The sequence below is a fragment of the Ursus arctos genome, unplaced genomic scaffold (assembly GCF_023065955.2).
Source record: "Ursus arctos isolate Adak ecotype North America unplaced genomic scaffold, UrsArc2.0 scaffold_24, whole genome shotgun sequence".
Taxonomy (NCBI): Eukaryota; Metazoa; Chordata; class Mammalia; order Carnivora; family Ursidae; genus Ursus; species Ursus arctos.
In genome coordinates, this window is record NW_026622919.1 from 38,505,458 (window position 1) to 38,532,669 (window position 27,212).

At 43.0% G+C, this 27,212-nt stretch overlaps 1 protein-coding gene across 3 annotated transcripts in view; it reads right to left on the reverse strand.

Moving 5' to 3' along the window:
• Positions 1-705: 705 nt before the first annotated feature.
• PSMD11 (proteasome 26S subunit, non-ATPase 11) overlaps positions 706-27,212 on the reverse strand; it is a 28,484-nt gene continuing 1,977 nt past the window's right edge. The window contains exons 2-14 of one of the 3 annotated variants that reach the window (XM_026517628.4): positions 26,502-26,603; positions 20,848-20,972; positions 15,691-15,762; positions 15,263-15,320; positions 12,853-13,047; positions 8,553-8,697; positions 7,686-7,746; positions 5,860-5,922; positions 3,634-3,759; positions 3,142-3,177; positions 2,836-2,887; positions 2,421-2,563; positions 706-2,317 (exon numbers count right to left, since the gene is read on the reverse strand). In XM_026517628.4, coding sequence (XP_026373413.1) covers positions 2,421-2,563; positions 2,836-2,887; positions 3,142-3,177; positions 3,634-3,759; positions 5,860-5,922; positions 7,686-7,746; positions 8,553-8,697; positions 12,853-13,047; positions 15,263-15,320; positions 15,691-15,762; positions 20,848-20,972; positions 26,502-26,603 — 1,178 coding nt within the window. In that variant the 3' untranslated portion in view covers positions 706-2,317. The remainder of the gene's footprint in view (positions 2,318-2,420; positions 2,564-2,835; positions 2,888-3,141; positions 3,178-3,633; positions 3,760-5,859; positions 5,923-7,685; positions 7,747-8,552; positions 8,698-12,852; positions 13,048-15,262; positions 15,321-15,690; positions 15,763-20,847; positions 20,973-26,501; positions 26,604-27,212) is intronic. The other 2 variants (XM_057318096.1, XM_026517630.4) reach the window with 2 other exon arrangements.

Below are 27,212 nucleotides of genomic sequence, written 5' to 3' on the forward strand. Positions count from 1 at the left end.
AGTGGCTCCACAGTGGACAGCACAGGTCTAGAAGGTTGTCAGAACCGCAAAGGGAGCAGAGGAAGGGCTGCTGCCGACCGAGCCCCTGGGGGCCGCCCTAGGCTTGAGAAACCCTCCCCTCTTCCCCAGCTGCAGGGCTGGATGCTTGGGAACAGTCCTTACAGTCCTTTAGGGAAGCAACATTCTTCCTGCAAGTGAAACTATACAGAGACTCTACAAAACTGAAACAGAGTAGCAAGAGCAGCTGGGACTGGAGTGGAAGTGGCAGCAAGAGCCCCCCCTCCCCCCCCCCCCCGCTGGCCTCGGAGCCCCTCAGAAGAACTGCTGCCAGGGTCTGAGGGGCAGTACGAAAATCACAGCTTTTGAAGATTTCAACTAAAAACAAAACAGCAACTTAACGTCAGGACTCTGCAGGCACCTGCACTGGCAGGACGGCATAAAACCCTCACACGGTCGCAGCAGAGAATCTTCCAGCCCAAACCCCTGTCCTCACTGGCCCATGTTGCCTTGGAAAAACAGAAGGATCCCTGCACACCACTTCCCATTTCAGACCTCACCGACCAACTTTCTTAGCCAAGGCCCCCCACTTTACCCCAGCTCTCAAGGTCTCCCACGAAGTAGATGAGGTACCAGAGCTTGGCCGGTCTAGAAGGCTAGAGCTGTGTGGACTTGCTCAGAAGCCCTCCAGCACTCAAGAAAGGACACTTTTTGAAAAAAAAATTGTTTTTATTGGAACTCATCTGAACATCAGATATACCTGGTGTTGGTTAGCAAGAACCGTTTGTACATTTGATATTGATGGTGCCAAAACCAAAACAGTGACTGGACATGATGGGGAGAGATGTTGAGAACAAAAACCTGATTTTGGAGAGGAAAGTAAAAGCCAGTCAGATTCAGTGAGGATGCAAAACCTGGTACAACAAAATCCTTTTACAAAATATAAATTTATTACGAAAACCTGGAAGGATAATCTGAGAAAGGGAAAGAAAGAGAGAAGGAGGCCAGCAGGAAGGAGGCATGAGGGGAGGAGGAAAAGAGAAGACAGCTGGGAGGAAGAAACAGAGCTGGGCACGACAGAGGTACAGAAGCTTACCTGCCCAAATGGCACGAAAGCCTCACCATGTGATCTCATCATAAAACAAAGCATGCTGAAATACAGTGCTCTACCCCCCAGCTGTTCGGTTTCTAAGAGGTAAATAAAGCAGCTCCCTGGGAGGGGGACATGAGGTTGCTCGAAAACCCAACAACGAAGGTTTATAAAAACAAACAAAAAAAAAAAAAAAAAAAAAGAAGGAAAGAAAGAAAAAGAAAGAAAGGAAGGAAGGAAAGGAAAGAAAGAGAAACCCACACCCCACAGTCTCATTTCCAATGTTCACTTGTTTAAAAAAAGACTAAATCCATCTGACAGCAGCAGGAGGAGTGGGACAGGGAGAGAAGCTGATGGATTTCAGACAGCCTGACTCCCCTGGAGGGGAAGGAGGGAGGAAGAGAGACATGGGATGGTCTCCTGGTTGAGAAGGGAAACAGAATGGACAGAGAGAAGAGCAGAGGAGAAGGGCAATTAAAACACTGACGTCTAATCTAGTTTACTGTGTTAAAAAGAGCCACATGCACAGCAGGCCCCCTGAGGGCCCACACTGCTCCCGTGTGGCCCTGGTGGACACTAGCTCCTGGCCTCGTCCCCATTCCTCCACAGGTCGGCGCGGAGCTGTGCAGGTGCAGCGGCGGCGGCGGCGGCGGCGGGCCCTCGGGCCAGTCTGCTGGAGCCATTGCTGGGGGGAAGGGCGGGTGACAGGCCACGTGGCAGGGGAAAGAACACCGAAACGCCTCGTTTCAAATAAAAAAAGAAAACAGCAGTCTATACACAGTTGTTTGTTTTGGTTCAGTACAAACAGAATAAAAAGTCGTTGCTTTGATGGTCAGGCAAACACCCAATTCTGAAGAGGAGGAGAGGTGACGCCCCGCAGATGGATTAGGAGCCCCAGTGGCTGGCGGGGCGCCTGGCTTTGCGGCCCTCTCCCAGGAGGCAGAGAGCACAGCTTTAGGTAGTGTAAGCCTTTTTCCTTTTATTTAGAATAACCTTTTTTTTTTCTTTTTCTTTTTTTTTAAGCAATTTCCCCACTCCCAAGTTGGGCCAGTGAAGATTACATGAAAACTGGCCCACCTATTGGCTGGAATACAGATGCACCAAGTGAGGATTTAAAAACTTTCCGAGCGAAAAGTAGAACAAAAAGAAAAAAGAATCTCCTAGCATTTTCCCCAAAGGTTCCGCTCTCCCGCCACACGCACTCTCCAAAGGACCGCTACAGACCCAACTCTGCAAGAGAAGACAGAGCGGCGTCAGTCGGGGAGGCTGCGAGGCCGCCAGAGGCCTTCAGTGCGGACGGGCAGGAGACGGCGCGGCCCGGGCCAGCACTCACCTATGTCAATTTCTTGGCTTTGTTGTAGAGGGAATCCACTACTTTACTCATGTTCTGAATTGTTTCCAGAGCAGCTTCGTAAGTTTTATCTACTGGGGGTTCATCGAAAATAATCAAGACACCCTCCCCCTGGTCCAAGATCCCTGCAGGAAACACAAGGGCAACCCAGGTAAAAGGCGGCATTAGACACAAAGGCACCTGAGAAGCGGCCCGCTCCCTAGCTGCCTCCCTTTCTCCAGAAAGGAGGAGAACCAGAAATCATCTCCGTTCCGCTGGGGCATGTTTATTATGCTCTCTCATCCCAGGGGTAGGACGGGCGAGGGTCCCAGGGAGCCACCAGGTGAAACAAACGGAACATCTCCTTTCAAGACAAACAAGAACGCAACACGTCCACCGCTTCACCGCTGTTACTCACCATGAAATTTCTTGTCAAGAATCATCTGTGACAATTTCCTTTCCACGTCAGCCTAAAATCAAAGCACTTGATTAAAGGGACCGGTATTCACTAGTCAAAGATCACATTGACAAGAAAGTTCTGTATAAAAGGGCAAATGGATTGTAAACCAAACAGCAACAACGTAACTCGCTCTGAGCTCACGGTCCCCATTCCATACTATGAAGTTTGAGGACTTTCCAACAAGGCCCACTGAACGGAAATGCTAACCGCCTCCACAGGCCCCTTTCCCGTCCCTACCCCCAAGACAAGCTCAGGACTCCTTACCTTGGAGAGTTTGATGAGGCTAGATATGTGTTCAATCTATAAGAAAAGGCAAAGACAGCAACACTGAGAGCCCTACTTTGGCCTCTAACATGGAGGCAGAGCGAGGATGGGATTGCTGTGTCCTGAAACCCTGCCGAGTGTCTCCCCGGGGCAGACTCTCTTTGGTCATGCTCAGGCCTCTCATGCTGTCCGTCTGCCTGCCTCCCATCACTAGACAATACACACTCCCGTCCCACACGCCCCATACACAGATGTCTACCACATGCACGGTGACTACAGAAGGAAGGGACTGCACTCGGGACAAGCAGGGGCAATTCACCAGCCTCCACCCCATAGCACCCCCTCAACTCTTATTCCTGTGTCAAGAAAAGCCCAAGCCTCTTGCCCACCAGTCTTGGAAGCAAGTTCCTATTCTGGATAGGTGTGGGAAGGGAGGGGACTAGAGAGGACGCCTAGCCAGAGAAGAGCGAGAGTCCCCAGGAGAGTCCTTACCTGGACTCGGGAAAAAGGCTCAATGACTCGGATCAGATTCTGTTCCAGTAAGTTATCGTACAACTTGGCCAAGTGTGTACTGATGATTGGGTCATCCCGGAGCTCTGCCCGATAATCTGTCAGGGCCTGCCAAGAAAGACGGTCACAAGATTGGCACAGAGAAGCACCCGAAGCCACGCCACTCCTGGCTTCCTAAGTAGTCTGCCAGACCTTGTAAACATAGGGGTGACTGAAGTTCTAGAGCTTTTGAGATGAAAGAAGAGTTATGACAGAAGGCAAAAGAAAAGAAACATCAGGAACTAAAAGATGCAGCCCTTTCTAGGCACCATCTTTCTGTCGGAAAGCCAGACGCTGACAGCTCAAACCGTGTAGCCCCAAGAACAGCTCAGCTTGAAAACCAAATCCACTACACAAGCAGTTCTCCGCAGGTATCCCAGAGCAAACAGGGTCTCCAGGTAAAAACAGTAGTAATAATTCTGAGGTTAAATAATGGAAAATGCTTGGGGCACCTGGGTGGCTCAGTCAGTTAAGCTTTTTTTTTTTTTCCCAAAGATTTTATTTTTATTTTTTTGAAGAGTTAGAGACAGCCAGAGAGAGAGGGAACACAAGCAGGGGGAGTGGGAGAGGAAGAAGCAGGCTCCTAGCGGAGGAGCCTGATGTGGGGCTCGATCCCATAATGCCGGGATCACGCCCTGAGCCGAAGGCAGACGCTTAACGACTGCGCTACCCAGGCGCCCCACAGTCAGTTAAGCTTCTAACTCTTGATTTTGGCTCAGGTCAAGATCTCAGGGTCGTGAGATTCAGCCCCATGCTGGACTGGGCATGGAGCCTGCTTAAGATTCTCCCTCTCCCTCTGCTCCTCCCCCTCTGTGCGTGCAAGCTTGCTCTCTCTCTTGCTCACTCTTCCTTTAAAATATAAGAAATAAAAAATGGAATATGCTGAATCCCACAACTGGCTCGTGGAGTTTCACAAACACATCAGCATACAGTTCTGCAGTTAACAGCAAAACACCTGATTTTGTTTAGCCCTCGTGTTTCCCAGACCCTTACCCCAAGGAACCCCTACTAAGAGAAATGTCCCATCAAACATCCCAAACTTTAGGATAAAATGATCTAGTCTATTTTGTTCATTCAGGTATGTAATTTATTTAGTTTGAGGAATGGTCTCAATATCCAGCCTCATGTCAGCTGTGCTATAAGGTGTTAAGAGAAGCAAGCAAATCACGCCAAGTAAGGAAGTGAAACTGGCAAGAAAGCTCAACGAAGATGATGAATCTTGGGGAAAGCCAGAGCCAAACTCTAGCCTCCGTCCACACTAGGTTTTTCTTCCTAGATCTATGTTTGTTTTTATTAAACTGATCATTAAGCTCAGACTAAGAGAAAAGAGGCTCGGAAGAGAACGTACAAGGCTCACTCTACTGCTTAGGCATGTTTTCCTCCCTTTTCAAACTTCTGCTAACAATAAGTAAAAGTCACCGGAGGCAAAGCAAGCCCGGAACGTCAACCTCAGGAAGTGTCTGTTGGTCTGTTTGCACACATCAAGACTTCTCTTTTGCCCCCCCCGAGAAGCAGAGCTGGCATTTGTGGAGCTGAAGGGAACCCTACAGCCATGGCCTGAGGAACAAGTGCCAGGCCTGCGTCAGTCCCTGACAGGTGAGCTGTGGGGCTTTAGGCACCCTCACTGAACCCCAGTTCCCTCAACCTAAAAATGCAGAGAAGAGGTATGTTGTGAAAAATCAAAGTGAAAAAGGATGAAAGAACATCTTTTTTAAAAGATTTTATTTATTTATTTGAGAGAGCAGAGCAAGAGGTGGGGGGGCCGGGACAGAGGGAGAGTTAAGAAGCAGGCTCCCCGCTGAGCAGGAGCCCAACGTGGGGTTAGTTCCCAGGACCCTGAGATCATGTCAGACACTTAACTGACTGCGCCACCCAGATGCCCCCAATGGAAGAGCTTTCTGAAACTGAAAGGCACTATACATAAATGAGGTATTACAACTCAACAAGTTTCACTGTACAAAAATGCTGAGCTATTTCCAGGGTTTGACACTGTACTATAATTCAGATGTAACCACTGGGCAACCTGGGTGAATGGTACATGAGATTACTGTGTACTATCTTCGAAAATTCTTGTGAAACTGTAATTATTTACAAATAAAAAGGTTTTTTTTTAAGCACGTAAATGCCCCTCTCCTCCACCATTCCCTACCAACCCAATACCACGCTTACCTTTTCAAAATCTGCCAGTGATCTGTTCTTGCTTGCCTGAGCCACACATTTTAATGCTTCTGTCTAAGAGTAAAGAGAAAAACAGTGACGGTGATCTATTCTGCACACCCGCATCCCACCCAATAAACGTCCTAAGCAGTATGCTATGTCCACACAACTTCTGGCTACAAGGAGGATCCCACCCCACCAGTGATCTTCTTCAGAGGCCAGGGAATAAAAGCCACCACCGCCACTATGTCCCAACCAGTTTCCCTTTGAAATCTGAAATGACTTAAAAATACTAGGAAATAGAAAGTTAAGAAGAAAAAAAGAAAGAAAGAAAAAAGAAAAAGGCCCTTATATAGCATTCTCCAAAGATGACAAGCTAAAAGAAAAAATGACCAGAGAACTGTGATCTCTTCCCCCCTCCTCCAAGGCTCCTTATCCCCAAAGCCCACAGACTCTTTCCTGCCCTTAGACTCAGGTCATACAAGTCTCATTCTGCTAGGTGTGGTACAGAACATGAGCCAAGGTCTACTTTCATTAGGGTTGAGACACCAAAATTCTACATATTACACTCAATGTTAAAATGCCACAGAGGGATGAAGGTACAATCAGTGGCTGAGGTCACCTTCTAACCTGGTTATAAAAGGCACCTCACCAAACTATCAAATCTCCATTCAGCAAGAAATCTGCAATCTTTCTGGGAGTCTGTTCTGACTCCTGCTTGACAGCTGTCATCAGCGTACAAAGGACCAGAAGGAGCTCCTCTGGTAGCAGCCTATGCCCTTATGTAAGGATGGTGTGTGTTATATGGCAAACTTTTGAAATGGTGCAAAACTAAGCATTAGTGTGGTCTGTCTCAGCATTTGTCCCCTAAGACAGAACAAATGTCAGAGTAAGAAAAGCCTGGAACTAAGAGCCAGATAACTAAAGTTTAAAATCTGACTCTACCATTTAATAGTTACCTGACCCTGTCCCGGACACATGACCTCTCGTAGCCCGTTCTCCTCAACTCTAACTCTAGATAGGGCTGTGAGTCCTTCACTACAGTAATAACAACTACTCCTGTGGTCAAAACTAGGAGCCCAAAACTAGGGCCACTTGTAGAAAAGAAGAAACCATCTGTTGTGGCCATTCCTCCAAAGATGTGAGATTGCTAATGTGTCTATTGTTTAGAGACAACTGCATTAGAAATCTAGAAAGATTACTTTTACTTTTTTTTATAATCAAACAAAGTACAAAGAAGGGATGGTCCAGGCGTCTGAGACCACCTTTACACAGGTCATATTCATACCTACTCAGGCACCAAAGGGGCTACCGACTATCAAAGGCCTCTTGAACCACACTCAAAACTCAGGACATGAGTGGAAAGGTACTGAGAAGCACTTGGGTGAGCCTTCAAAATTCAGTTTCTGCACCAAGCCCTTCGGCCTCCCTATAAAGCACATGTGTACCAGACCTTACCAGGCTCCAGACTCATGGAGAATCCAACATTTCCTATTCTGTACATGTTACAAGCTTGCATGTCAGGCTCATGACGGATAAATTTTTTGGTCAAAGTTAAATGCAGCCTCACTTGTGCAAATGCTACACTTCAGTTCTATAACTCGTCAAACCACCTGACGTCCGTAAGAGTACCAAACACTGACTCTCCAGGCCAAGGATTTAACAGTATAGAAAATACACAGAATGGGCTTCAGGGAAAAGGTGTGGCCGGAGGAGATGGGGGCTACGCAGAGAATACAGAATGGAGACCGCAAGAGCACCGGTCTCACCGGGCATCATGGCGACGTACTGGCTGCAGAGCGAGTAGAGGTGAGAACTGCAGTCAAGGCATTCCCTACCTGCCTCCCCGCATACCGAAGCGCAAGCTTCCCGCTCACCAAAGCCTGGACATCTTCTGGGCTAGAAAAAAACAGACATACTTGGTCACTGCTCCAGGACGTTATGTTTTTAAGTATAGGTTTAGGCAAATTTCTTTTTCTCAGAATTCCACTGAGAAGACTGCCCACGGAGGTAAGAGTGCCCACCCCTAAACCCATTATGTCCCTCACCTCACAGAAGCCAGGCTTTCTCTACTCTAGGCCCAAGCTCAGCACTGAAGAGTAGAAAAACTCCAGCATTAAAAAGAACGCCACACTGAATGTACCAAAACTAACAGACCCAACGGGCAGGGTAATAAATTTAAGTCAAATCCCGGGACAACAGGTCTTATTAAAACACAACCCCTGTATAATGCAAAGATCCAGAAAGTCCTAGTCAATACCACATTTATTCCCAAAGGAATGTGGATCAATTCTGCAGAATTCCTTATAAAAAGTTCTGTCCTACTTGCTGTTTGTTGTTCCCCTTCTCAAGCCTCTCCCTCACGTCTTCCTTAACCCACCCTCATTCTGGGTGGCCCAGCTGGCCAGTGCTGGACCCTGAGCTATTTCCAGGCCCTCTCTGTCTGGTGCTCAGCAACTCCCTGGTCAGAATAATTGCAGGATGATGAGCACACTCCAAGAGTCTGGAAAGGAGACTGCTCTCATCTGTCTCCCTGATTCTCAGAGCCTAGCAGCAAAAGTGCTCTGGAACGCCTTCGCTCCTCCCACTCCGTGTCGACCAGCCCCGGAGGCGGCAGCTGCTGCCTCTACGCAGCCCAGCTCCCCGTGCGCGCTGTGTGCGGTGCGGAACCGGAGCCCTCGTGACCCGAGTTACTGTGCACCTACGTGTTGAGCATGATTTTGCACAGCAACATGTACTTCAGAGATGTGATGGCCTTGGGGCTATCGATGGAGTCATAGCCCTCAAATGCCTCATAGAAATAGGAGTACGCAGTTTTCCAATCCTTCTCCTCTGCTGCGTGGATAATACCTGGACATTGAAAAGAAAGGAGTAAAAACCATATGAGATAACAGACCCATCAAAGATCAGAGCCGGGAAGAGCTTCCAAAATCTACCCCAATCTCATCTACTTAGTGATGAGGTCAGGAAAGAATAAAGGACCTGCCCCAAAGTCACTGCCAGCTAGTGGTAAAGCTGGGATGAGTTCAGTCATCTTGACAATATAAATCCCGAAGGAGTTAGAGATCCTACTTAAAGGGGATCCTAAAAACTACACATTAACATCCTTCCCCATGCTTCTCATCACCACTGAGGTTCTGCTATCTTTTGAAGCCACTAGAAAAGGCCATAGTTACCCTCCAGGACATCACCCTCACGAGTCAGGAAGTTGAACCAAACATCCCTGGACTGCCTGTATAACCCGTTTTAATAACATTTCTTTACGACAGCTTTTCTAAGCTTGACATTTTTGTATGTAAGCAGCTCTCGTAAGAGAAAAAAAATCCAACTTCTTATACTCTCGCTTCAGATAGTTGTCATTTATAGATGTGCTTCTGCCCAGATGCAATCAATATACAGATTTCATATTCTCCAGATGCACGAGATGAACTGAACTGCACGCGGTTCAGCGGCACTTCCTCAGGCTGAGATGCCACAGCGTATCTATCTAAACAAGTCTCTACTGTTTAGAAGCTGGGTCAACCCCAATGAGGCCAACTTCGAATGAACCTGCTGTTACTTCCGACCTATGCTATCACTTGGGATAACATGAAATTTAGATCTTTCTAGCTTGGGAGGCATCTGAGTCCTCAGAGCGTGTCAGTTCTAACCCGGCTTTAGCCCCTGATGACGTTACAAACCTCAGCCCCCCTTGTTCACCACAGTGCTTCCCAACATTTTTCACATCAAGGTACACAGAGAAAATATTCAGCACCTTGAAGTAAAAAGATGAAACTGCTTACGTATGACCCAAGGAAAAAACGTTTCAGCACATTTTTAACCCACCTGTCACTTAACTGTGTGCCTCCACGCCATCTGGGAACTTCTGACTTAATACCATTTACTGAGTGATATGTGCCACACCCCGGTAGTTTTTACTCTACCCAAGAAGCCTCTCATTTTGAGGCTAAAGGAATCAGACCCTTCTTCTCTACTGTTCTTACCTACAGAGAGCTGGAGAAAATCCACCCTTCTCTTGAGCTCCCTCAAGAATGCCCAACAAACTATTAACACTGCTAAACTAAAGGAGATAAATCCCCATTCCCCGTGCCTCCTGGTCCAGAGCTAGAAGAGAACAGACCAGAGACCCACAGTAAGACTGGTTTAAGAAAAAAAAAAAAAGTAAAATAAGGCCCAAGAACTGTACTGCTTTCCCAAATACGTTAATAAATAGGGCCCACATTAGCACTCCAAGCATCGTGGCTAGTATATGAGGGTTGTTATTTAAAAACAAAAACAGGGGCGCCTGGGTAGCGCAGTCGTTAAGCGTCTGCCTTTGGCTCAGGGCGTGATCCCGGCGTTCTGGGATCGAGTCCCACATCGGGCTCCTCTGCTATGAGCCTGCTTCTTCCTCTCCCACTCCCCTGCTGTGTTCCCTCTCTGGCTGGCTGTCTCTCTGTCACATAAATAAATAAAATCTTAAAAAAAAAATAAAAATAAAAAAAATAAAAACAAAAACAAAAAACTAAACTGTCACTCATTCAACACAAGTATTAACAAATCTCTACGATCTGCCAGGCACTGATACAATTACGGAGGAAGTAAGTGTGAATAAAAGGCCCTCATGAAGCTCATAGTATCACAGTGGGAAAGACAGTCACCAAAACAGAAACTAGATTAGTACCATAATACGTACAAAAGAATATAGCTTTGAGCGGGGAAGTCCAAAAGAAAACAAAGCACTAAAGAGGGTTTGCAGAGGAGACATATGAACTAGATCTGGAAAGATACATGGGAGTTTACCAAGGGGAGAGATGAGAAGGGGAATTTCCATGCAAAGAAGACAAAATACACAAAGGCACAAAAGCAAGAACACATGAAGTCATTTGGTGACTGATAAAAAGGAAAAGATGCCTTCCTTTTGCACACCATGTTAAAGTAAAATGTAGCCTGGGGATAATGGGGAACCACTGGAGAATTTCAAAGGAGTTACATGATCTGATCTGTGTTTGAGAAAAATGACTTTGGGGCCAGTTAAAAAAAGTGGATTGGGAAAAGCGATCAGGGACAGTCAGATCAGCAGAAGATTGCTCCAAAGGCCTAGGCCTTCATTAGAGCAGTGACTGCAGAGATGGAAAAGAAAGGGTAGGTTTGGAGACAGACTCCACCTGATCTAGCAACTGACTGGAGATGAGGGGTGAGGAGAAAAAGGAGTCAAAATTACTCCAAAGACAATAGCTTGAGTAATATTAAATCAATAATGATACCATTAACTTGAATAGGGAAAAAAGGCTGAGGGAGTAGTTAGATAATAACTTTGCTTTTTGACCTGTTGAGGCTGAGACACTTATAAGGCATTTAGGTATGAATGTCCACTATGCAGCTGGAAATCCGAATCTAGAATTGAGGAGAAAGGGAAGCTCCTGAGGATCTAAGTGAGGAGACCACGAGAGCGTGCAGCAGCTAATGCCATGGGTGAGGACGGCATTTTAGACAGGAAACAGAGAACAGGAAGGGGAAAAAACTAAGAAAACAACACTGAGGAACACCCACACTTAAAAGTCAGAAGGAACAGGAAACAGCAAAGTGTGACCAAGGACAGTTAGTCAAGGGAGGAGAATGAGGAAGACAGTGATCTCAAAGAAGTCTAGAGTGTTCAACAGGATCAACTTCCCCCTAAAAGGCAGAAGTTATAGGGGAGTTATTGACTTCTTTCAAGGAGTCAAAAGAGACCCCAAAAGTAAGGATACTCTTTCAACTTTTTCAAGAAACTTCACAGAAAAGAAGACAGCAATTTAGGAGAAAGGGCTGTGCTTTTTGCAGCTGGGGCAGTTCAAGGACTAAGAGGAAGATACAAGTGGAGAAGAAAGACTGAAGACTTAGAATGGAACAAAAGGACAGGTGAAAGAATCATTCTTAATATGGAGCAAACTGGGCTGTGATACAAATTCTGGAGAGGAAAGAGGGAAGGGCTCATGTCAACATGGCCTCTATCTCCACTGCGAAATCCGATGCAAATTCGTCTCTAATCCCTGAGGGACAGGCATGATGAAAGAGGAGCAGCTTAAAGAAAGTGCCAATATTGGTCAAAGCGAGGTACTGAGGTAAGGGCTTCACATTCATCATCTCGCTGAATCCTCACCACCATCCTATGGGGAGGTACGATTACTACACTATCACCATTTTACAGATGAACTAAAGATAAATTAAATAACTTGCCCAGGTCACACAGAACCAAAATTTGACAGAATCAAATTGGCAGAACCAAAATTTCAACCTAGGAAAGGTGGTCTGTAGAGCTCCTGCTCTTAATCTCTGAATGACAAAATAAGCCATTTGCTATTCACAATACCTGATAAGCTGGGAGTGCAGCCTACTCTTACACATTCTTGCTCTTACACAAATATGGAAAAAAGATTGCAGGGAGGTAACGCCAGGACTTACACAAGTCTTCGGCCTCCAATTCCAGTGCTCCTTCCATAATGATGATAAACTAAGACTAATAAAAGCTACTGACCACGAGAAAAAGCATTCCACTGCCAATCCATGACCTCTAAGCCCCACGACTCACACACTCCATCAGAAAGGTATCCACTACACTCAACTGAAATGCAGGGTAGTGGAGGCGGCTTTCCTTAGCCCTGATCTGAGGCCCTTTGGAAAAGCCCAACATGCTTTATTTACCAAGGTCTCCAAGTGACAAGAGACTTGGGTTAGTCTAACCCTGGAGAGAAATGGTACCCCCTAAATGAGTGCCTAAGATGGAAGTTAAAGGAGCTTTTTTAAACGTGTAAGGGTCTTGGCTATAACAAACAGGTTGCCTGGCCAGCCACAGATAAGCATTTTCTTAATATATTTTAGACAGTTAACAACAAGTTAATAGGAGGGAGGGCACCTTCTAATTGGGTTTCTCTGACAAGCTTGAGTGGAATAGGCCAATTACATTCTCTATTCCCATCCCCCTACACCCCACTGTGAAATAAGAAGAGCTTTAAGAAAACATCCCATGAGTAGCTAGGGTGTTACCTGACTGCATATCCAAGGTGGCCTGCAATTTAGGGGGGCAGTAGATAGCATTTGCTGTAGTTCGAGCAGAGGTTAAGGCAGCTCGGGCTTTCGGCAGGTTGCTCAGGGCATGGTATGTTTTGCTTTCTAAAAGCTGTACTTCCACCAAAAGGGCTTTGTCATCCATCTTTTTCAACTCCCGCAGCAGCTGAGAACCTGGAGCAGGAAAAGATATATACCCCTTTGTTAACCATAATCTTAATACCTTAATACTATAACATCTCACTCTCCCACCCTCCCAAGAACACTCAGGATAAAGAAACCTGCCTGACTCAAAGAGAGGTGGTCTATTTGCAAGAATTAAATTTTTTTATTAACGTGCTATCTTCCCAAAGAGAAACACGAATCTCTTTGAAGTTTTCAGCATACTAATGACAACATGAGAGCCAAAAGTCCTATAAGCTTCCTTCAAAGATTTGAATATAATGAGAATCTCCACCGACATGCTGAAACTACTTATTCAGTTCAGACAGCCACTAGATCTCATTCTCTTCCCATCTAGCAATCATACGACTACGTAAGAAATGGCAGGCACTAAGGTTGGTCGGGGAAGGAAAGAGTTCTGGACATGCCAATGCTCTCCAAATACACCTTCTTCCCATCTCAGATGAGAAAATCAAATCCAAACAGACTTGCGTCATATATAAAAAATAACTCAAAATAAATCAAAGAACTGAATGTAAGAGCTAAACCCACAAAACACAGGAATAAATCTTTGGGATCTGGGATTAGGCAATGATTTCTTAGGTATGATAGCAAAAGCATAAGCAACAAAAAAATAAATAAATGGGACTTATGGGTGGCTGGGTGGCTCAGTCAGTTAAGCATTCAACTCTGGATTTTTGCTCAAGTCGTGATATCTGGGTTGTAAGATTGAGCCCTGCATCAGGCTCCAAGCTGGGCATGGAGCCTGCTTAGGATTCTCTCTCTCCCTCTCCCCCTCCCTAACCCCTGCCCACGCACATGCACGCACTCTCTGTCTCTCAAAAATAAAGATTAAATTAAAAATAAATAGATTTCAAATGAAAATGTGCCTCAAAGGACACTATTCAAGAAAATGAAAAAGCAATTCATAAAATGGAGGAAAAAATTTGCAAATCATGTATCTGGTAAGGGAACTTTATCCAGAATAAACAATAAAAACACAAACAACCCAATTAAAAAATAAGCAAATGACTGAATAAACATCTCTCCAAAGACATACAAATGGCCAGTAAGTACATGAAACGATGCTCAACATCACTAGTCATTAGGGAAATGCAGATCAAAACCACAATGAGATACCACTTTCAACCCCACAAAGATGACTAAAACAAATGGCATAACCACACAATGGATATTCAGCAATAAAAACAAAGTAGTGATACATGCTACATGGATAAACATGGATAAACCCTGAACACATGCTAAGCGAAAGATGCCAACCACAAAGACCACATATTATATGACTCTATTTATATGAAATGTCCAGAACAGGCATATCCATAGAGGCAGAAAGTAGATTAGTGGTTGCCTGGCAGGGGGAGGGAATAATGGGAATGAGAACATGGGTACGAGGTTTCTTTCCAGGGTGATGAAAATGTTCTGAAATCAGATTGTGGTGATGACTGTACAACTAAGAATATACTAAAAACCACGGGATCATACACTTTTAAAAGGGTGAATTTATGGTCTATGAATTACATCTCAATAAAACTGTTATTTTGGGGGGTGGTGCCTGGCTGGCTCAGTCGGAAGAGCATGTGACTCTCGATTTCAGGGTCGTGAATTCGAGCCTCACACTTGGTGTACAGATCACGTAAATAAATAAAACTTAAAAAACGTATTTTTTAATGCTATTATTAGTTTGAACCAAATAAAATGCCATTTTGCAGGATAAAAACTGAATATTGGCAATTTCTTAACAGGTCATAAAAAGCTATGTTCTTCGATGTGGGGAAAATAGTCCAAATCTGCCAATTAAAAAAAAAAAAAGCAGCAGGCAAAGATTTCAGGGTGTTTAAAGGCCACACGGGGGAAAGGCTTAGTCAGCCCACTCTAGCCACCATATACATTTGCACCAATTAATTTCTTGAGTTTTAAAATAGATTTTGAGTGTAATTATGAATAAGTATAGTAAATGTAATAGTAAAACACTTGCAGTCTGACCCTTTGGTTTTCTAAATTTGACAGATTAACTCTGGTTACTGAGAACTTCCAAATGGCATTTCTCCACAACAGATTCAGTAAATGCAAAGCCACTTTAAATTCTTCTAACTTAGAAGTAGGCAGAACATAAATTATTACTATGTAACTAGTAAGAGTGGCCAGGTCCCGAATACATCTATTTAGCCAGCTAGGATGCCTTATTACTTTCTACCAGCTTACTTACCCAAATGCAATGCTTCCTGGTACCTCTTGGTATCAAAGTACAAAGACACCAGTCTTGCCTAGGAAAGAGAAAAGGCATTGACTGACAGAAAGAAAGAAAAAAACCAAAGAAAGAAATCGAAGATTGACAGTCACAGAACTGTTACTGTTGAATATACAAGTTCTGGAGACAGCATCAAATCCAGCCTAAGCAACGATGTAGCCCATGGTATTATCTGCTACTATGGCCAGTGACTGTTAGTTTACTGTGCTGCTGCTTACTTCTCGGAGCCCCACAGCAGGTATTCTCGTGAGCTGGGAATACTATCAATAATCTTTGGTGCCTGGATAACATAAAACTCCTGAAGATACTTGGGATCAGAATGGTGGTCCTTACACCGACAGTCTAATGCCTAGAGACCTGAAAGCAGCACTAACATAGGCACATACCTCCAAAGCTTGGCGTAAGAAAGTTCGCTTCTCTGATTTGGCCCATTCAATGCACTCTAAACACAACTCGACCTGCAACAAAGAGACAGTACATGCAACATTATGTCCTCACAGTCTCCCACAGACCTTGCTTTTGGAGAACAGCTTTAATTCCCTCCTTAGGTATTACCCACGTTGCTCTACTTAATGTCTCAGGGGACATGCCTTGATCTACAGTATCTCACTGTGTAATGGTTATATCATAATGGAGAATCAACTCGGCTTTTTATACACAAAGTATTTTTGTGCTTAGATTGTGTTCTTTTGGAAAAAGAGCTTCGTCTTCAAGATTCCTCTTCTACCTTCCCAGGAGGGACCCAGAACTTATAACATATACAGCCTGGAATACAGATTTCTACAATGGCTGAGAAATCCTTAAAGCAGAAATTTCTCCCTAAATAGTTGCAAATAGTAATGGCAATGTGTTAATATGAACCCACTGGTAATAAAGGGAAGAAATCCCCGGCCTAAGCACAAATGCCTTGTTCCTAACAGTTACCTGTAAGACTCAGAAGGCCCAGCTGGCTCTTCCCTTTCCGATACTAAGAAGTGCAACTAACCAATTCATCATCACAATACAATACACTTAGCATGTATTAAAGGGAGTAAAAGAAATTACAATTAGCCTAACACTTAAAAGGACTTTAAGGCTTTATTTAAAAGTGTTTTGGGGGCACCTGGTTGGCTCAGTTGGTAGAACATGTGACTCCTGATCTCAGGGTCATGAGTTGGAGCCCCACATTGGGTGCAGAGCCTACTTAAAAAAAATAAATGAATGAATAAAAAATATAATAAAGGTGCTTTGAACCCCCAGTTCTATCTGCCACCCAAGCAGTGAGATAATGTGCAAAGTAACTGATTTAAAGCAATGTTCTACGCTAGATGGTCTACATGCCATCAGGTATCTGTGACATATTAGCTTTGAGAAAGTACACATTAAGTACTGCAGATCTTGTATCACTTCTGTTACTGTAAATTTTGTATTAAGATTCAGAGCATAAGATAAAAAGAAACTGAACTTTCTGGAGAACTAACTGCTAATACAACAGATCTTTATATACATCCGAAGTTCTCTTAAGAGGTGTTACAAGGAAGGAAAAGGAACAGCACATAATTCAAACTGACAGATCTTCTGCCTTTAGACCCTAAGTCCAAGCTCAGTAAATAAACAGATGACATTACATGGTATTCGGAGGATTCACCAGTAAGGGACTCAACAGAATCTTAACTCACTGAAGCCCCCTGGTGGCTACTTAAATCTCCAGCACTAAACTGACCTAAAAATTCTACAAAAACTAAATTAAAAGCAAGCCAACCACAATTTCAGAGTTTTGAGTTATGTTCTGAAAAGCCAAACTCAAAGTAAATCTCTGTTCGTGACACAAATGGAACTGAAAATACTTTGCTGATTGTGTTTAACAACGAAAATACAAGAGTCCTTACTCCTGTGTCTTCGGAGGGCTAAGAAATGCTTACCGTCCCAGTTTTACCCAGGGAGCTTTTTTAAGAATACAAAAATGGATGCCGAGGCTCCTGACTCAGTAGTCTGGAATAGAGCCTGGCCACTCAGACGTAGATCTCTAGTTAAGAAACACTGAATTCTACTCCATCATCCCAACTGTCCCCATTTCCCTAACAGTCCAGATGTGACTCAAGGTCACATACCAGCTGCTGGGATCAGAACTTGACCCTATCTCCAGTGCTCTTGTTCAGGTCGGTACTGACATTTCTCCTAGAGCAGGGATTTTTTTACAAACTGAACCGACTACCTGTCATCCATTACAGGGTGCATGATTTGCACTCTCTAGGGCTGTAACTGGTAAAACCGACACCTCAATTCTAAGGCAAAATTTTAAAGGCCATTGGCCTTGCTACACAACTATTTTGTTTGAGGCTTTGTGCTTTGTTAATGCAGATAATGACTAATGAAAAGGGGATAAGAATATATGAGAAGCCCCTGCTTCTGGAGATAGCCCTTATTTGAGTACAAAAACTTGATGTGATAGAAATCAGACATTTAAGTTTGTTTTGTTTCTTAAAGATTGTATTTATTTTGACAGAGAGAAAGCACGTGAGCACACAAGCAGGGGGGAGCAGCAGGCATAGGAAGAGGGAGAAGCAGGCTCCCCGCCAAGCAGGGAGCCTGATGTGGGGCTCGATCCCAGGACCCTGGGATCATGACCCAAGCTGAAGGCAGGGCAGCCATTTGGGTGCCCCAGACATTTAAGTTTTAAATCAGTACACTTAACCAGTTTTTTTAAAATGACTTTACTAACTAAATCCTTATGGGAGAATAATAACTACTATTCCAAGTCTGAAATTCTCTAGCACAAACTCCTTTTTTCCACAGAAATAACTGTTTCAATAACTGGATTCAGTGTAAGATTGTTTTTTGTTTTTGTTTTTTTACAGATTTATTTATTTGACAGAGAGGGAAACAGCCAGGGAGAGAGGGAACACAAGCAGGGGGAGTGGGAGAGGAAGAAGCAGGCTCCCAGTGGAGGAGCTCGATGCGGGGCTTGATCCCAGGACCCTGGGATCATGCCCTGAGCCAAAGGCGCTTAATGACTGAGCCACCCAGGCGCCCCCAGTGTAAGGTTTCTTAAACGTGCTATTGTGGTTTCAGTTGGATAGACTATACCAAAAATGGCTTCCCCTGGGCAACTACCCAGAGATCCCTGAAAGGTAAGGTAAATTTTGAAATTTCAGTTCACTATTTGGCAAGGCTCTGGCTCAGTCCCCTCCTCACCCCAATTCTCTACTCCCCGCCCCCCTGCCAACCACCCCATCCTCACTCTCCCATCCCACCCCCTTACCTCACACGTACGTCCTCACTTTCTAGGCTCTAAACCTTAGTGCTGCAATTCACTCAACCCTAACCTGATTCCGACCACCTTCTGGAACACAGCAAGCTAAAAACTGGTGTTGTAGATCTGCCCGACTTATGGTTAGTTCCCAAACAGAGAAAGGCAAGAAAAATCCCCTCCTCCATCCTCTTGGTACCCAACTCACCAACACAAAACTCCTCGGTCTCTTAACAATGTTCGCAAACTTCTTCTTTTGCCTCAGCCCACAATACTACTATGACAGTGACCTATAACTCACTCCCCTATCTTTTCCCATCACTCAATCAAAGAATTTTAAAAGAACCTAGAATGTTCCAAGATGAACACATAGCTCCAATTTCTCCAAGTCAGAGACCCTGAGTCACCTAAAGAAATGCAGTAACAACACTTACGCTTATATCTCAATTCAGTAAATCTATGTCTTAATTCAAAAAGTTATCTCCTAAGCATCGACCATGGGGAAGGCATTATCCATACATTCCTCCAACAAATGTGAGTTCTGTAGCTCCCCTGGGCCGAACTACTCTAAATGACACGGAGACAGCACTGGACAGGACAAACTAGCTACTCTCATGAACTTCTATTCTAAGGAGGAAACAGATGTTAAAAAGGAAAATAAGGATGAAGAAAAGTAAAGCAGATGGGGTATTTTAGACAGGAGGGCCTAACCAGACACGGAGCCACATGATAAAGGCCAGTAAATGCCACTAGCCAATCATAGGAGAGTGCTGAATTATGATTTAATGGACCTCCACAAAGGAGTAGGAGAACTGTTCGTTACACAAACGCAATTCCATCCACTGAGTCAACTCTACGCTATGGGAAGGGACAAATCCTGGAGATTTCAATGTGCAAAGGAGCAGCTTTGATAATTCTTTCTGCCTAAAAAGTTCCAAGTAACACGTATCAGTCTGTCTTAAACTAACATTTTTTAGTCCCAACCCATTATAAGGCACCCCATTTCAAACAAAAGATGGTGTTGCTTTTTCATGAGAACAAAGTACAATTTTTTTTAAAATGGTTAAGATTAGATAAGACTAACACCCCATTAAAATCACTTTTTCTTTGATTTATAAAAATAATTCTAATGCTTTACTTTAAAAGATAGTCATCTAAATATTAACAATTTTTGATCTACTATCATGAAACATAGTTCTGCCACAGATTTGAAAACTTCTCTACAAATGAATTTTCTACAAATGAAGTGAGTTTATGGTGTTTAAACTAGGCCTCAAAGAATCATTAAGGCAAGAAAGCAGATTTTACAAAAGACCTGATTTCAAAGTGGGATCCATATGTCCCAGATTTCTGAAATTCCTCATTATTTACTCAGAATGCTACTGTGCCCTCTCATACCTTTTACCTGTACACCCACAGAGGCTAGAGCAAACAATGAGACATATAACCAGCCAGCTATTCCTACCCCGTCCTTATATTACCTGACAGTTTATATACTTATTTATTGCCTGCCTTCCTCATTAAGATATAATCCCCATGAGAACAGTGACTGTGTTTTTACAAATGTATCCCCAGTATATGTAACAGTGTCTAGCACACACTGGGCACTCAGTGAATACTAGCAATGTATCTATAGGAAAGACAACTATATTCTTCCTACAAACAGATTCAAGCAACCACAATCCATCCTGCTTGAATCTGCTGCTTTTTACAGATTAAGTTTTAACTTTGATAGTGTCTCCTCCCAAACTGCAGAAAATACAGCTATCTTCGAAAGTTCAGAAGAGGCTCACTGATTCCAAAGAGGCACTCTTCGGTATGGTTCAGGGTCTGGTCTCAACTTGTAGAGGACATGTACAGGACACCAGAGTCACTTCCGCACACATGAGACACAAACAGATGGATGCTCACCCCTGCATTAAGGCATAGACGCAGTACAAAACACGCCAAGAAGGGATGCCACAAGACTTATTTAGTGCTCACAAGGAGCTTTGTGACACAGAATGAAAGGTACCACAGACACAGAAAACATTACAAAGGTGTGGCAATACAATACCTCAAAGACAAGAATCAGTTTGTGACCCTGATGTAATGAGGATTCCAGGGACCACTCACAATCTCCACTTACAAAGCAAAGCATGGAACAGACCCAAAGTATCAAATGCCCTGTAACAAAGAGAAACTGACATGATAAGTCCTGAGCTGTCCTCCCAGCTGTCCCTTCCACATTAGTACCACAGTGCAGGCAGGCAGTGCTTTCACTAAAACAGACTTTTTTCCATATTGTCTACCTTCTGCCATTAAAGTAGCTTACCTCCTGCCCTGTAGCTGCTTCCATATCAAGAAACAGATCAAGAAGAGATCGGACCAGACGAGCTGCCTTAGCCTTGCTGATGGAATTCAAGAAGGGTCGCACATACTTCAGGAGTCCTCCAAGCTCTGTGTGGAAGGCAATTCAGAAAAGAAAAAGGAAACATCAATATTAGAGACAAAATACCCATTAAAATAATGACCCAAGATCATAAAATCAATCCTTATGCCACTGCAATCAGCATTCTTAGCAGGTGACAGAGTAGCAAAATTGAGTGAACAACATACACCAAATCTGTCTTCTATGCCGCAGATTACTGGGTTACTATGAGCGCCCTGGGAAGAGCCCACACACCGCAGCCTCACTTACCCATCAATGCCAGATAAGCAGCAAAGTGCTCATGGTCTCACAGCGCGGTTTTCTAGAATATGAAACACGCTGTGCCTCTGACACCTGAGGTAAAAATCACTTCCTCACAACTGGCAGATCTGATGAGGTTATGCGAGGAGTGTTGTGTTGCTGTTGCTGAATCTCCAAGTCCACTGTAGCAGCTCCCCCTTTACCAGATGAAGATGTTCAATCCAGATTCCCTCCCCCCACCCCAAAATTCTCCCCAGTTTAGCCTTCTAGCAATATCACTTCCCTGACACTGAATAAACTTTCCACAGAAAATTTAGGGTGTTTTCCTCTTAAATATATACCATCCCTTAAAGATATACTTAAAATTCTTCATTTATCTGTAAAGCCTAAGTCTTAAACTATGACCAAAAAAGGTATACACCACAGAAATTTGTCTCCCCTTGTATAGGAAAAGGTGGCACAGTCATTTCAAGGGAGCATCTTAGGAACAAGAGTAAAAAATCAGAGAATATTTCAACTCGATAACTATGCAAGTACTTTTGGAATGTAGGTTAAAATTACTTTAGTGCCACCGCCTCTTTAATATTCTCCAATTGTGGACTCACCCTCCTGAGGATTCTAATTCAGGGCAAGCAAACCTCACCCTCCTGAGAATGCTAATTCAGGGTCCTGAAATGCTCCTCTGCCTGAATAGTCACAGGATGGCACGGGACTGTGTCAGGTACGAAAGGAACTATACAGTGGAAAAGTTCTTTCCCTTCACTCCCCAATACTGACCTTTGATTCCACTAAGATTTTCCCCATTCTGCCACTCCATTCACCCCTGCATAGACTAGACATATGTCTGGCTTTCATGCCTCGATCCTGCTACATTCCCATGTAGAATTTCTCCCCCATCTTCTCGACCTATGTAAACCTTAGATATCCTTTTAGGTCCAGCTAACGTCCTATTATGTCTTCCAAGCCAACTCCAGGCTGCACTGATGTCTCCCTCTCAAATTCCTTTTACATTTATACAAATTTTAATTATACAATCATAGTTTTTTATTTTTTTTTAACATTTTATTTATTTATTCGACAGAGATAGAGACAGCCAGCGAGAGAGGGAACACAGGCAGGGGGAGTGGGAGAGGAAGAAGCAGGCTCCTAGCGGAGGAGCCTGATGTGGGGCTCGATCCCATAATGCCAGGATCACGCCCTGAGCCGAAGGCAGACGCTCAACCGCTGTGCCACCCAGGCACCCCCAATCATAGTTTTTTAAAAGTAGTTTAGTACAATGTCCCTTCTCCCACAGTATTTCCTACTATGCTAGAACAATTCTGAACAATCTCTAATGACAGAAATGTTCAGAAAGGAGACTATCTGAATGTTAGTCAAACTAAATTGTTCTTTTTTTAAGACACAAGTCTTTACCCTCCTTCCATATGGCCTCAAATTTCTGAAGATAACTACCGTTTGTATCTCCCTAACTTTCCCCTTCTCCAAGCTAAACATCTTTAGCTATTTCAACTGTTCCTCCAATGTTCTGGTGTCCAGATTCCTTGTCAATGAATAAAAACTCTAGTTTGCAAACATACCACTTGTAGTACCCAGAACTGAAAACAATTCTCCAGGTAGGGTCTGACCAGTAGAGTCATGGCCTAATTCTCTTGATCTGGCTATCACAGGTAACACAAGAGAGCCCACTTCCTTTTTCCTAACAGCGCTCTTTGTTTAGATTGAGTCCATTAAGGTCTTTTTTGCACAGACAGGTAATTCCTCATCTTCCTCTGTTTTGATAAAATAAGTATATAACTTTATACTTAACCACACTGAATTTAATCTTGCTGGCTTTGGCAATAACTCTGAATCTTAATTCTGTCCTCTACTGTACTGAGTCATCTACAAAAATAAGCAGGCCTTCTGAAATGGCTTTAGCCATAATGCCAGATGCTGACCGAGCCCTGTGACATGATGCTAGAGACAAAACAACCTCTAGGTTGATCTTCATACCCTGTACCTCTCATTACTATTATGGCAAATGTTCAAATGCCTGGCTTACATCAGATATGTAGTCTGCATCATTGCTCTAACCCAGAGGCTGGCAGACTTTTTCTGTGAAGGGACAGATAGTAAATATTTTCAGCTTTTTTGGGCGATGTGGTCTCATTGGCAGATACTCAATTCAGGCACTGCAGTGCAAAAGCAATCAGACAATATGTAAACAAATGGGTGTGGCTGGGTTCCAACAAAACTTTATTTACAAAAACAGCTGGCAAGGTACTATCTGTGGAGCCCTGCAAATCTACTGGTCTCATAAGGCTAACCAAAGAGAATGAAGGTGAGTGTCAAATAATCTTTTCTTAATAAACCCACGGTCTTAAGCGATTAAAACCTACTTATCAAATAATCTGTCCCAGATATTAGTGATTACCAGTTTAAAGTGTCTAGAAATTATTCTTTTCACTATCTTCACACAAAGTGAAATGCTTGCCCATCCTCAATTTCCTCAATACTTCTCCATCCTCCATGACTTTTCTCAGAATGATAATAGTGGCTCTATAAATATATCTGCTAAAACTATGCTTTTGATATTAAAAGATAGAAACTGTCAGAGCCTAGAGACCTGAACTTATTTAAAGAGACTATCTGCTCTCTCTTCTCTCTCCTACCTTGGCTTTAATTCTTTCTGATGCTTTTTTCTTTATCTTTTTGAAAATCACTTTCCTTCCTGGAAAAGGCCGAAGTGAAACATGAACTAAGCAGCCTGCTAGCACTGCAGTGTTTGCTCCAAGCACTGATAGTGTTATTCTTCTTACCCCAACAGAGAAACAAATGATCTCTTAGTTGCCAAAGACTCAGTTCACTTTTCATTGCAGTCTATTGTTGCTATTCATTCTTGGGTTATATTCCCTGTTTCTTTCCATTTTCATACATACTAAATTAATTTTTTAATTCCCAAAGAATCAAATGACTTCTTCCTCCTATTGAGATTATGTACAATTATATGACCAGAACTTCCTTTATAGAATGTCACAGAACTCAAAATAATCCTTTCAGAATCTCAAGCTGTGAAATCTGCAGACCCTGAGCCCAGCCGTCATGTCTGATGGTGCTCAGCACCACTTCCACCCACTATACGCATCAAACCTTGCCTTATTCACTAATTCCCAAATGACTGCTGTAGGTCAGGGACCTCATCTTATATTTTTTGAATGGAGTACTTAGCACAGTGCTAACTGTATATTAAGTGCATAATAAAACAAAATTGAAGATTAATGAAATAGACATATTTTCTGTTCTCAGGGAACTGAAAATCAAAGGAAACAACATAACCTATCAATTATGAATAGCAAAGTTAGTTAGGTACATGAATGGAGGCCCCAAGACTCCCTTAGAGTTTCTATTGTATATACCTATACTCACCAAACTCTTTTTTAGAACACAATGACAAATAACCTGTAAAAGTTCCTGAACGTCCTTATGATTCATCTGTTAAATTCCAATAGTTTATCTATACAGTTCTCAACTTCTCAGGTACTGAGTCACAAAAAGGGGAGGGGCAAGGAATAAGGAGAGAGCAAAGCACAGAAGAGGAATTTCAAGCAAAACAGTTAAAATGTTTGGATAGATTTTTGAAGCACTGACTATACCACATGCTATTTGTAATTATCCATGCTACTGGAGGAAAACAGGTATTTGGAAATTTCAACAACAGAAAAATCTTATGTCACTTTATCTGACTTTCTAATTCTTTGAGGAAAATTACCTTATTAATTATATTTTGCATGGACTAATAATCAAAACTATGATGCAACCCCAAGCTCACATTAACTCATAGACAAAAGGAATCCATAAATATGTTAAATAGGAGGGAAGTCAGTCTAAAATGAAAAAAAAAACAGGGACACCTGGCTGGCTCAGTCAGAAGAGCATGTGACTCTTGATCTGGGGGTTGAGTTCAAGCCCCACATTGGGTGTAGAGATCACTAAAAAATAAATAAACTTTAAAAAATAAATAAAGTGAAAAATCCCAGCACTGACCACTGATAACCCATAAGTGATTAACTATGGAAAGCATTAATGATTACACCAAAAGGCCTTGAGCTTCGAAGTGGGACGAAATGGTTCAAATGCTGGCTCTTCCACGTACTAGATGAGTGACCTTGGGTAAGTTATTTAACACTTCTGTGCTCAGTTTCCTCAGGTGTAAAATGGACAATAGTATCTACCTTACTGAGCTGTTCTGAGGATGCAATAAACAAGAGCATTCTTGTGCTTAAAACAGTAACTAGTGGACAGTCAGGATTTAAAAACTGTTTTATAGTAGATATTTTAAATAATATTTTAAATAAGATACAGAAGCCATTGAAACACATCCTCCCAACTGCATAAATCTTCACTCAACTCTACTGTTACCTGGGACTTTGAGTTGACTGAGCCTAATAACCAATGTTAGTCATCCTTAATTGTGAAAGATCTTAGTTCTCAAGTTCAAGAAGTTTTGCTTACACCTCCTGGATAACAATATTATTGGTGAGAAAGTAATTCATGAAGTCCCTTACTAGAACTTAATCCATTCTAAATTAGATAAGATCTAAATTCACTTTAAAGTTGACAAAAACCATCCATTTTAAGCTTAAGCAACCTTGTCTGTAATACTATTACCACTTTACTAGTCAAAGGCCCTTCCTGGTCTCTTATTCTACATGACTCTTATTCCAAGGACACACCCATCATCAGAATATCATCTCAAGCCTAGAAACTCAGTGGTTCAATTAACAACTAGAAATGTTTGGGCAATAACATGCATAAAGTCCCAGGTAACAATGGAGATATCTAGGGAAGGCTCTTTCCATTTAACGTCTCTCTCACTCTCTATCAGGAAAAAAGGACAGCTAGTCACTGACTTGGATGCAAAATCCCTAGCCACTTTGAAGTCATAGCGGCCGAAGTCGCTATCCATCTTAAATCCATCAGAGCTGAAATCACTAAAGACAGCCGCTGTTTGGGCTGCTGCCCCTATGTAAGGGAACACAGTGAAAAATTCAAACCAGAAACAAATCACCAGATCACTATATCCCGACAGGAACAGGATCTTCCCTCACCTGGAGAACAAAACTGTTCACGAAGGAACTGAATTTAAAGGTCCACCTAGCTTCCCGCTAAAAACAAGCTCAACAAGTTAACGATAAAATGGAATTATACCACCAATAAACTGTGTGGATGCATGCCTATGTTCCTCCATTACAAGAGAAAACTGAAACTGCACCCAGCACTTCAGGTCAAAGGGAAAGCAATCCATTTGCAGCACTTACCCGCAGCTTGTCCAGTCTTCGCCAAGAGAGACCCCAGTTCCAGGATACTCTGCTCTTTGACCTGCACTGCCTCCTCATCATTCTCCTGAATGTCACGCTTCACTGAGAGAGGAAAATGCAAACCTCTTAAAATTCTGACAAAAAAAATGAAGACTGAGGGAAATTTCACCCTCACAAGACCAACTACAAACTTGGTTACCAAAAGACAAATTCTAGAGAGCTTTAAAAAAAAACCCAACTCTTAAAAAAGTGAAATCATCATGTAAGACATGTCCCATGTAAATCATAAAAATAGATTCCTCTCTGATTTTAAATGTGCTTTTCATTCTATGAATTAGAATTCCCCTTACCCACATACACTGAAATTTGTTGCAGTCACTTGGTTAAAGCAAAATTCAAACAAGTCACTTGTGGTGGTAAGCCCCATGTTAGGCACTTTGTTACTGAAAATATTAAGCATGCCTCTATGTTTACCTGCTACAAACTAAAATCAAAAGACCATCATTTACTGATAACTAAAAAAGTCAAGAGTCTTTCAAATAAACTTTAAGCCTGTGGAAAGCCTCACTAATGGGTGTGCTAGTTAGCAGTTCTACAAAGCCATTCAGGAAAAACAACCCAATCAAAGCTCCAGTGTGATCCTTAGGAGGGATTGCTGCTTTATCATGGATTCAGGACCTGTTAAAATAACTTTTTGTGTTATCTGTCCCA